The sequence below is a fragment of the Garra rufa genome, chromosome 5 (genome assembly GCF_049309525.1).
Source record: "Garra rufa chromosome 5, GarRuf1.0, whole genome shotgun sequence".
Lineage (NCBI taxonomy): Eukaryota > Metazoa > Chordata > Actinopteri > Cypriniformes > Cyprinidae > Garra > Garra rufa.
The window spans coordinates 1-12666 of record NC_133365.1 but is presented as its reverse complement, the minus strand read 5'-3'; the positions used below and the strand labels follow the sequence as shown (position 1 = coordinate 12666).

At 35.8% G+C, this 12666-nt stretch overlaps 1 protein-coding gene across 1 annotated transcript; it reads right to left on the bottom strand.

Annotated features, from left to right (window-relative positions):
- Positions 1–4453: 4453 nt before the first annotated feature.
- lrwd1 (leucine-rich repeats and WD repeat domain containing 1) lies at positions 4454–12480 on the bottom strand. The gene is made up of 11 exons (XM_073841216.1): positions 12390–12480; positions 11381–11854; positions 10752–10872; positions 10550–10656; positions 8364–8571; positions 8205–8277; positions 7920–8060; positions 7708–7811; positions 6188–6346; positions 5525–5634; positions 4454–5186 (listed from the first exon to the last, which is right to left on the bottom strand). The coding sequence occupies exons 1-11, from the start codon at positions 12477–12479 to the stop codon at positions 5037–5039; spliced, it is 1737 nt and encodes a 578-aa protein (XP_073697317.1). The 5' UTR covers position 12480; the 3' UTR covers positions 4454–5036.
- Between the last annotated feature and the right edge of the window lie 186 nt (positions 12481–12666).

The following is a 12666-nucleotide window of genomic DNA, read 5'->3' as shown; positions in this document are numbered from 1 at the left end:
AAGTAAAGCATACAGGCTTGAAACAACATGATTGTGAGGTGGCAAATTTGTTTCTTTAAGTTGTACAAAAGGGGAAATGAGAAAAAGATTAATAAAAAAACAATACTCATAATTAAAATTAAAAGAATGCATCTACATCATCAGACTATTGAAATAGCACTTCTGAAAATGTAGTCCAGTTACACAGTTTGCTTTACACATGTTTAGTTTGCCTCGCATAATGTCAAGGGCAATTGATTCACTTAATGATTCATTAAGTTGAATCATTATAATAAGGGAATACGTCTAATTTTGCTGTGCATTGTGTTTACAGTTCCATTCACTTGCATTATATGCACTCTCAGAAATAATTTTCATCTCAAGAAAGTCATAGATCTGGGTCAGAGGTAAATTGATGATTAGAGAATTTTCATTTTTGAGTGAAGTATCCCTTTAGGAAAAGATATAATGCTCAGAATATTTAAAGTGAAGAAAAATCAACATTTTGTAATAGTATTTGTAATATTTCTTTAAAAACACAAATATTTCAATCACAGACAGCTGCAGTTAATGAGTTTTTGTTTTCTAAATGTATGGTCACATGACAAAAATGACGCACCACATCAATGTTATAGAATGTGTTATAGCAGCAAGCACAGCAGAACATTGAACTAAAAGTTCACTGTTGTACTGATCATAATTGCAGTTGCCATTCTTTCCATTTGCTCTTAAAATACAAAATATTAATGTGTGTGTGGAACTTGGCCCTTCTGTGATTAAGGTGTATTTAAGGTGAGACAGAATAAGTTGAAAGAGTTTAAATGCAAAATGATCACAACTGCCACAGGAAACTCAGGCGATTTTTGTAAATTGCAAGAATCCAGAGAGACAGCAGTTAGAATAATTTTGTATACATTTCAATGTATTTTAATACTGATTCCTTAGATTCAAATTACAGAATTCTACATTTCACTCTAATTCAAACTCTAAAATTTAATAAGAATTCAAAAGATGTTAATTCAAATATGCATGGGCACTCAACTTCGTTAGCACATATGAACAGAATTAATGTGTGAATGTGTTATTTTGCAGTATTTAGTATTTTTTATTCTTTGATAAAAAGTGAGAATGATCTGTTCCGATGTAAGCCAAAGATGACGCAAGAAAATTCAAAATGAGAAAATACACATGAACGAGATGCTGAAAGCAGAACAATTTGAAGATGAAGAGAATGTGCAAACGCCTAGGCAAAGTTGATGCAAGAGAATTCAAAATAAGAAAATGCACATGAACAGGACAATGACTCATAGATCCCTCTGGCTCTGTTGGGGTCCATTGTCTCAACGGCTCCACTACCTTGGTCTATGGCCCCCACTGGCTCCACCATGGACCTCTGGGCCTTTGGCTGCGTCTGGATCCTTCAAAACTCCACTGGGGTTCTACATAATATGAGAAGATGAAGTGAACGTGCAAGTATGAAGCACAAAAGCAAAGATAAAAGATGGCTTGTCTATCCCTCTGGCTCTACTGGGTCCCTTGGCCACGTCTGGACCCTCCAACATTTTGGTTCTACTAGGGTCCTCCATAAAATGAGGAGAGGATATGAACGTGCAAGTATAAAACACTGATGACTCAAACATGAGAGTGGGAATTATCTCGCCTGATGTGAGCCAAAGATGACACTTATCAGATATCAAAGATGTCCCCCAAAGTTCGCAAACACACTCAAGTATAGAGCACTGATGACTCGACACTATCTCACAGCGATGTGAGCAAAAGATGACGCAAGAAAATTCAAAAGGAAAAGGAAAATGCACATAAAAAAGAGTCGACTAAGACAAGAAAAGGAAGATGTAGCAAACACACAAGTATGTAGCAAAGATGACTTAAACATGGACTTCTGGTCCCTCCTGGCTGAGTCTGGACCCACTCTTTGGTTCCCCTGCGGCCCTCCATAAAATGAGAAGATGACATGAACGTGCAAGTATATTGATGACTTAAACATGAAAGGGAGACATGTCTCACCCTGATGTGAGCCAAAGATGATGCTTTATTATGCTTGATTATCTTTTCGACCAAGCCAAATTTTCACATTTGTATTAGAACATGCAGCAAAACATGCAATTATATACAGCCAAGCCCAAAATTATTCACACCCCTGGCAAATTCTGACTTAAAGTTACTTTTATTCAACTAGCAAGGTTTTTTTTTTGACCGGAAATGACACAGGCTTCTCCCAAAAGATAATAAGACGATGTACAAGAGGCATCATAGTGGGAAAAAAATATTTCTCAGCTTCTATTTACATTTGAACAAAAAGTGGCATGTCCAAAATTATTCATACCCTTTTCAAACTGTTACAGTCTATGGAAAAATCCAAAGTTCTATACTATTCCAAATGGTCCAAGCTGTTCTAAAGCATCCTAATTATACCCTAAATCATTGGGAACAGCTGTTTTAATCAACTCAACAGGTGAATAACAGAAGCTCTCTGGTTTGTGGACAGTCATGGCTAAGACAAAGGAGCTCACTGAGGACCTGCGGCTGCGCATTGTGGCTGCTCACAAGTCAGGAAAAGGGCTATAAGACCATATCTAAATGTTTTGAAGTTCCAGTGGCTACAGTGCAAAGTATTATTAAAAAATACAAGACGTTCAGCACTGTGAAAAATCTCAGAAGACATGGTCGGAAGCCAAAAGTGACAGCTGTGCTGGCCAGGAGGATAGTGAGAGACGTAAAAAAGAATCCAAGGATCACCACCAAGGCCATCCTGATGAATCTGGGCTCTGCTGGTGGCAACATCTCAAGGCAGACAGTCCAACAGACACTGCACACCGCTGGGTTCCACAGACGCAGACCAAGGAGGACACCACTTCTCCAGATAAGGCACACAAAAGCCTGCTTGGCCTTTGCAACTGCTCATCTGGACAAAGAAGAAGACTTCTGGTCTTCTGTTTTATGGTCAGATGAAACAAAAATTGAATTGTTTGGCCACAATGATGTAGCCTTTATTTGGCGTAAAAAAGGAGAAGCCTTCAACCCTAAGAACACCATCCCCACTGTCAAACATGGTGGTGGGCACCTAATGTTTTGGGGGTGTTTTTTAGCCGGTGGACCAGGGAACCTAATCACAGTAAACGGCACCATGAAAAAGGAGCAATACATAAAAATTCTCAACAACAACATCAGGCAGTCTGCAAAGAAACTTGGTCTTGGGCACCAGTGGACATTTCAGCCCGACAACGACCCAAAACACACAGCAAAAGTGGTGAAGAAATGGTTAGCAGACAAAACAGTAACGTTTTGCAGTGGCCCAGCCAGAATCCTGACTTAAATCCAATTGGGAATCTGTGGAGGGAGCTAAAGATCAGGGTGATGGCAAGGACACCCTCCAACCTGAAAGAGTTGGAGCTCATCGCTAAAGATGAATGGGCAAAAATACCAGAGACATGCAAAAAAAAAAGGCTGGTCAGCAATTATAGGAAGTGTTTGACTGCTGTAATAGCCAATAAAGGATTTTATATTGATTATTGAGAAGGGTATGAATAATTTTGGACATGCCACTTTTTGTTCAAATGTGAATAAAAGATTTTAATTTTTTTCCACAATGATGCCTCTTGTACATCATCTTATTATCTTCTGGGAGACGTCTGTGTCATTTTTATAAAAAAAAAAAAAAAAAACTTGCTGGTTAAATAAAAGTAACTTTAAGTCAGAATTTGCCAGGTGTATGAATAATTTCGGGCTTGACTGTATATTGTGAGCACGCCAGAGGTGACAGTGACAAGGAAAAATTCCTATTGGTACAACGAGTAGTACACATAGGAAGAAACCTTGAGAGGAACCAAGACTCAACAGGGGGTGCCCATCCTCCTCTGGATGGCACAAATAAAAATGTTAAATAAAATTGCAAATATGTGAATATGCAAGTGTAAGGCACCAATAACTCAACATCTCGCTCCTATGTGAGCCACATATACATGCAAAATAACAAAATGCATGAATGAGATGAGGGCTCGCCAATCCCTCTGGCTCCACTGGGGTCCTCCATAGTCAAGACCAAAATCAGACATGACAAATAAACACCACTGCAGATTTAAAATGATGCCCATCTTCCTTGTTTGTTAATTAAATTCATTTTCCGATCCTTCTTAGTAATACTTACATTATCTACCTACTTTATCTTATTGCTGACAAGAAAATGTATTGATATTAATAATATAAAAGCAAATACCAGCGTATTCATTCCAAAGAGACAAACCGATAATAGAATAAAGTGAATATAATTTAGACAAAGGACGGTATTTTTGAAGTATACCATGGCAATACCATTTTTTTACTATCAAAGTGGTACATGTTATCCTTTACTTTGGAGTACCTAGTAAGTAATGGATTAAATTAACTTAATAGTTATATTTAAGAATGCAGCTGAAGCTCTTATAAATGCAGAAAAAAGCAACCATAAAAAGTAATCAACGATGAAGTGGGCTGCAGTTTAATGCACCAAACTACTAAAAACTGCAGTACATTTACAAAAATGAGTTAACAAATGAAATGAGGCACATACACAGGATATACAATATTTGTTTTTGTTTTTTTGACACTTACATTTACAACCAAGAGTAAGGCGTGTATGAGAATCATAAGAAAATGGTGTATGACACCATTTTATTAATTAAAACAAAAATATAATAAGTCACATTTTGAACAATGCCATCCTTTTTTGACAATCTCTGAAATACATTTTGAAAACAATGTTTAAAAAACTAAAACAAACCAGAAAAAAAACAGAAAAACTTAAAATTATGAAAAGAGGTTACAATAATTGCCTTTCACCTACTAAAAGTAGTCACAGTGAAACAGGAACGAATTTACATGATGGCTACACATTAGTTTTACTCTGTCTCTTTGAGACAATAATTCTTTAAAACAGGTGATTTGAGGTGTCTGGTTTTCTTTTTAACTGCCTTCCTCACATGATCTCAATTCAAATTGAGAGTCCAGAAATGCAGAGGAACAAAGAGAAACACTGGCAGCAACTGAACATTTCTTTGTGCTCATTGACTCTCTCTCTTCCATACCACAGCCATGTTCTTGTCAGTAAGGGCAACCAAGTAATGTAGATCAGGATCCATGGCAATGCTGTTAATAGACGGCCCCTCTAATGCATCCATTCCAGCTCTAACCGGTGATGGCCACTCCAGCACCTGAAATAACACAAGCACAGGAGGAAAATGAGATCCAAGAGCTCTGCATTCCTACGACAACAGCAACCTCTCCTCTAGAGTAAACATGTTAAAAAGATAGGATACCCTTTTAAAGGATTTAATGCATCTATACTGTAGCTAATAGGATTATTTTAGTAAGAGATAATGCCAGATTATTTGGAGTGGATTATCATCTGTTCTGCATGGGTAAATAAATAAAACAAAGCTATGAAAACAAGCCATGTTTTATTTGGCACATGTAAGATTATTATTAATTCCCAATCCAAGTTCTTACATTAACAAACACTGTATCTCTCACACAGCAATGATTAACTTACCTCAGTGGCTGAGATTGCTTTTCCACTCTTGAAGTTTTCCATCATGGTGTCTGTGATATGGTACGTCCATAGCCTGCCTTGCTCATCCCCACACACCACATAACCATAACCTTCAAGAAAAACAATCACACATCAGTTGTGCTTCCAGATTTCCAGATATCTGCAGCCATATTTCTGGGCTGTTGTGTATTTTAGTAACAAAGAAGAAATGTTTAAAAGAAAAAGATTTTAATTAAGGTTCTTTTCTCTATATAGACATTTGACCATATAATAGGACTGCATGATAATGGTAGTCAAGAAAAATGATTTACAGCTCATGACTGAGGTTTGCTCACACATTAATCTTATCTTGCCTGAAGGAGTTTTCCAATCATCAGCACTTTTTTTCCCCTCAGAGCACAAGATTAGGAAGATTGGAAAGTTTAAGTACAATACTGGTTGAAACCTTCTATTCATTTAACAGAAAATTACTTATTTGGTAACTCTCTGGTAGCTGCAAGCCTGAAAGCTTGTGAAGGGTTGTTACCAATGCAAGATAAGGCAAATGTCAAATGAAACATTTTCAGCAGGCAAATATTGACAAGCAGAAATCCTGATCACAATTAAAAACACCATTTATCGTGCAGCCCTACCATATGACATTTCATATACTTTCATAAATACCTGGACAGGTGCCTAGAGACAGGTATGGGATGTCAGTGCTGGACCACTGCAGCTCTGCCAGCACAACAGCTGGCACCTCTTTCTTTTTGCCGTTCCAAGATGCCCGCGTGGCACTCCAGCTCCACAGGTAGATAGAGCCCTGCATGTGGCTCTTGGATGCTGAGAGGAAATAAAAAAAACTCATTATTGCCTTCAATATCAGAGAGAACAGGCCATAGTGTGTTAAAAGTAAATTTAACAGAGAGTAAGCCTAACTTTATACTAGGTACAACTTTAAATGGAAAATGCAGGTGCAAAACTAGCAAAAAACAAGTCGACCTTGAAGAAATTATTAGTACAAACATTAGCGCTGACTATAGAGCATCTTTAAATGGAAAATACATGCTATATATTAGGGATGTAATGTTATCAAAATCTCACAATGTGATAATATCTCCATGTGAAGTACACAATACAATATTTAAAAAAAAGACAAATGAAGAATTTTGTACCGAAATTAAAAATTTTGTACAGTTTAAAGTTCAAATTTAAAGATTATTCTATCTAATGCACTTTGAGATTTCAAAATGAAGAGCTCCAATTTATGTTCTTAACTAAGAAACCTGAAGTCAGAAAAAAGGTCAGTGGATTGACTTGTACCTGAACTTTAAAGGGGACTCAATCCTCATTTTTGTTTGTGGTGTCTCAGTCTAAATTACATTCACACTGGCGTTTTAAGACGCGAAATAAATTAGAATATAATAATAATAATATTAATAACAACAAAATAAATAAATGTAATAAAATTAATTTCATAGGTGTATTATTTTTGCTTTACACTACAGTAGGGAAATTACAATACTTCTTTCCTAATTTCTACACTTGAAAGAGATATTTTGAATTTGGACTGCAGTAACATTACCCATTTACCCAAACCACTACTGCATTTTAAGCCTTTATTTTGATGGAAATGTCAGTAGAGCTTTTATTTTGATGAAAAACTCCAGCTTCAGTGAAAACAGGCTTACAAAAATGTGTCCAGTATAAATCTAGTGAAATGCTATAGCCTAATCACCTGCTATGAAAAATAAAGCATAACTGGTGGCTGTTGCATTCCCAAATGCACGCTAAACTAACAGCACATGCTATAAACCAGTTCACTGTGAACTGAGCCGTTCTGAAGCGCGGAAAACGCCGGATCACAAGCTGATCGTCTGAGTGCTCGCTTTGCTTTGAAGCGTGAAATGAAGCGATTAAGCCATATTAAGTTTTCGGTTTTAGTATATTTGACAGATACTGTGCCAAAGCATAAGGGCCCAATACACAACTTTAAAGTACTTTTATGTCAGAATTAAACATGCTTTAAAAACTACACTTTTTTGCCAGGAAGACCTATCGTTTCATATCGTCATGTGACCAATGATATCGAGACAGTTTTGCTATCGCGATACCACGATATTGATAATACCATTACATCTCTATTATATATTAAATACCAAATTTGTTCAACTAGTCCTACATTTTTCTTAATGTTTACTCACCCACTATATCATCTGAGAGGAAGCTCAGTCCATCAATAGTCCGGTAGGCGTTCTTCTTATCCTTTTTCTTGTAGATTGGGAACACAATCTCCATCTCCTCATTTCTGAAAAACCATGTAAATTACAAAAAGGAAACATTTTCTTTGACAACACACACAAACTTAATCAGCAGAGGGATGGTGATCATTTCTGAACTGGTGGAGAATTCAAACCTTTTCTGTGTGTTTTTACTGAGCTGAATGTCAAAGATATGCAGCCCATCATCACAGCCTGAGAGGAGGTGCGTGTCTGGAGACGTAGGGAGCAGAGAGAGATGCAGAGGAGTGGAGCCTGTCTCCAGGACTAGCAGCTTACTGTTAAAAAAGAATTGAAAATACAAGTGTCATGAAAAGTTTGTAAGCAAAAGTTTGTAAGTGGTTTTGAACACAAATGCAGCACATTCTATTATTTCTAAATGAAATATTAAAAGAAATTCTGAACAATAACAAATAAACAACCTGATTTTGAAGTTGTAATCACGATCCAGTTCACCAATGTCCCACAAAAAGATCTTATTTTCATACGTCCCAGCTGGAAATAGAAATAAAGTGATTTTAGTTACAACTATACAGCTCAAATAAGTTATTATTTAGTCACTTAGTCTTTGTTTAACTCACTGAAGAGAAAGGTAGCGTTGCGTGGACTGAAGCGCATAATGGAAATGGCACGTCGACTGGCACGAAACTCTCCAAATGCCAGGTTGACTCGGGGATGGATAAGCTTCACCAGACCCCTCTTACCCCCAGCAGCCAGGATATTACAGGGACGGGCAGAGCCCCCGGTCCTGGACATCAGCACTGTGGACCATGCTAGTGAGAAAAACTCCTACAAGACAACAGTGGATGCAAATTTGAATTTACAAGCACAGGATGCAAGTCAAATGCAGCCTGTTTGCTTTTAACTCTCGCAGAACAAGCTATGTTGGATTCTGCAGCTATGTTTAAAATGGAATCTCACTACATACTGTACAGAATACACTGTATGTTTTAATAGTATAACAACATGTAAGCATTTTTCTTAACCTGATATTTTTGTCATGTCAAATCCATTGTTAAAAAATTGCACACATTGAGCAAACAAATTGTGGCCACAGATTAAGTTTTTTTTTTTTCATGACTATTTCTTTTCCTCTTTTTAGTAAAACATAGCCATGTTGTACTAAATTGTTCCCTAGTTTTGATTTAATTAAGTAAAAAAAATATTCCACTATGTGGCCACAACTTTCCAGTGACAAAGAGAACAAATTCTTAATTCACAGCCATGTATTTTTGTCTCAACAATATTAATAATTCAGAACATGCCACTCTTATGAACAGACCCTAATGTAATGTATTTACTTTTTTATTTGTTATTTTCCTGAAAATGTATAACTATTCCAGTAAACTAGCTGTCTTTACTACTTAGTCTAATAAACAACACCTCAACCTTCATTTTAAACTGTAGTTTAACATGTAGTGAAGTTGACAGACTTGCTATTAGATTCTCAATTTGACAACAGTAAACTTTGTCAAATTATTTTACCTGATGTTCATTTTATTGTTGCTGTTACTGCTTTGATTATTATTTAAAAAAAAAAACATGTTTTTATTGTTGTGAAAATGTACACTAACAGTCAACTGTTTTTGAACAATAAGATTTTAATTTTTTTAAAGAAGTCTCTTCTGTTCACCAAGCCTGCATTTATTTGATCCAATTACAGCAACAACAGTAAAAATTTTTAAATATTTTACTATGTAAAATAACTATTTTCTATTTGAATATGTTTTAAAATGTAATTTATTCCTGTGATTTCAAAGCTGAATTTTTAGCATCATTGGTCCCAGTCAAATGATCTTTCAGAAATCATTCTAATATTCAGATTTGCTGCTCAAAAAACATGTATTATTATCATTATTATTATGTTAAAAACAGCTGAGTAGATTTTTTTCAGGTTTCTCTAATGAATAGAAAGTTCAGAAGAACAGCATTTATCTGAAATATCTTTTGTAACTATGTAACTATAATAATTAATATCATAATAATTTAATCATATATGTCTTTATCATCACTTTTGATCAATTTAGCAAGCATCCTTGCTAAATAAAAGTATTCGTTTCTGTGCCCCCCCCCCCCCGCTCCCTCCTCAAAAAAAAAAACAAGAACACATTATACTGACTCCAAGCTTTTGAATGGTATATAGTGTATAATGGTACAAAAGCTTTTTATTTCAAATAAATGCTGAAATTTGTATCTTTCTATTCATCAATGAATCCTCAAATGTACTCAACTGTTTTAAATATTGATAACAATAATAATAATAATAAATGCTTCTTGAGCAGCTAATAATCATATTAGAATGATTTCTGAAGGATCATGTGACTGGAGTAATGATGCTTAAAGTTTAGCTTGAATAAATCACATGAATAAATTATATTTTAAAATGTATTCAAACAGAAAACAGTTATTTTAAATAGTAAAAATATACAACGTTTGATTGTTAGTGTACATACATAAAATATTTAAACAAATTGGATATGGATATTGGATCTGCATATTGGTTATCAGAAATATAAAAATGAATAATCACTACCAGTTATGAAAAAAAAAAATCAATGTTGGTTTAGTATGTTCATTACAAATAGACTGTAAAGTTGTGCACATTGCACTGTGGGAAAAAGTATTTTTCCACACTTTTTTTGAGAAATGTTGGGTCATCCTGGTATTTCATTCATATGGTGTATTTCCATATAACTATTGCATTGCCTATATAACTAAGCCACCTAGTGGCTAGAGACTGTATTTTACAGAACTTCTTTGCACTCACCTCACCAGGAACCTTGTATTTCTTCAGCACGTGTCCTGACTCACAGTCAATCACACACAAAGTTTCCCCTCCACATGTGGCGACTGTCCGAGACCCACCACTGATACCTAACAGATTAAAAACAATGCCAGACATATAAGATCAAAAACACATTCAAGCATACAACTGATTTATTTCAATTGAATCACTTGATAGTGCTCACCACCACCGCCTTCCTGTGGGGGCTCAAAGGCACAGGCCCAAAGCTGAGTGCTGAAGTCGTCTGGACTGTCCTGTTTACTGTGACACTGCAAAACATGAAACGGCTGCAGACTCACCGGCTCCTGAAACAGCAGGGGAGACAGACGCCCATTAATGACTGTGTAACAAGCAATCAACAGTAGACTGAATACAAATACAGGAATACAGGACTTAAGAGTGATTCTGTGACAATTCACATGCAAATACAATAATCCAGCATAGTAAGGAAATTGTTTAGACATAAACATTAGTCAGAATGTTTATTAAAGGTCAAAAAGTTTCAGGCCAACAAAATAGAATTGTCCAATACTTCTTTCTAAAATAAAATTTTTAGTTTTTACTGAAATAACAATAAAAGATATTACCTAAGTTACAACCAAACTACTTTATAAGATGTTCAAGAATTTTATCCTTCTGAGACTTTTTTTTAATATGACTTCCTTACCTTGACTCAATTTAATGCCTCCAAAAATATCAAAATGAAAATAAATTTTGTACATTTTTAGTTTCTTATTATAGATGTATATTCAATTCACTGTATACATTATCAATATATTTGTAAATCAACAGATCCTCATGTCTTTGACTCACCTGAGGAACTTTGAGTTTGGCACTGGCAGTTTTCCGAGATGTGATATTTTCTGTTTTGGCAGTTTTCTGTTTGTTCTGTTGAGCTGTAGTCTGATCTTTAGCCGTTTTCCTTGGGCTCTCACATTTAGCTGGTCTTGATGTTGGCGTAGAGATGATTGGCTTTGTTGTCTTTCTGGGGCTTTCAGTTTTGCTAGCACCTTTCTGAGAAATATTTTCCAGGCGGCTTGATTTCCTCGGACTACCCTCTGGGGTGTCTACCTTGGTCATTCTGGCTTGTTTTCTGGGGCTGGACAGTGTAGGGTCAGTTTTCTGTGGAGTGCTCATCACTCGTGTGGATTTTCGTGGACTAGCGTCAACCGGAGCTGCACTCGCGAAGCGACTCGATTTTCGTGGACTGGCCTCTGCGGCTGCCTCAGAGTTGTTTCTGGTTCTTTTCTGAGGACTTGTGATACTGCTACCAACTGTATCACAGGTCTGCGTAAAAAAAATAAAAAATAAATCAACAATGATTTAATGCAATTAGCATCACAAATATTTTCAAAAGGTTCACTCAACGGTCTGGACGGGAAAATGCATTTTAACTGTATGAAGCCTAAAGTATCACATCTGACATGCAGAATTCTAAACTTTGCATAAAAAGCTGAGGAAAACTTAATAGACTAAAGCATCTTAGGTGTACTTGATTACACAATATTTTAGAAAAATAAAAGTCAGTATTCAATGTTACAAAAGGATTTGTACCTTTCTCAATCATTATTGTGCCTCAGTGCATTTTATGTTTTGCCCCCACAGTAAGCTTTGATCATAAAACCAAGCAATTAAATATTCTTACTAAGACAACTCCGGAAATTTAGAGTGACAACTATTTATTTCTATGCATTTTATGCAAGTAATTTAATTAATTAATTAATTTTTTGAGCTACAAATTCTCCAATATCATACTATAATGAGCCATACAAGCCTGATGTGTCAAATATAAAACTCTACAAAATGATGCTGATGGCTTTACCTCATTCTCCTTTGTTGGAGTTGTATCTTTAACTTTGTCTTCTTCTTCTTCACTGCACGTCAGTGACTTCAAATATTCCTTTGCAATCATTTCAACCTAAAAAAGCATTATCAGGATTAGGTAAAATGCAAAAAAGGTTAAGTAGGGTAACCACATGTCCTGGCCAGGATTTCTGAATTGCCCAAAAATTCAAGTTTTTGGCTGTGTTTAAAAATTTGCTGTAGGTTTAGTAACAGTTTGACCAAAAGTGTGCTGGCGTTGTACATAAGTGACCACT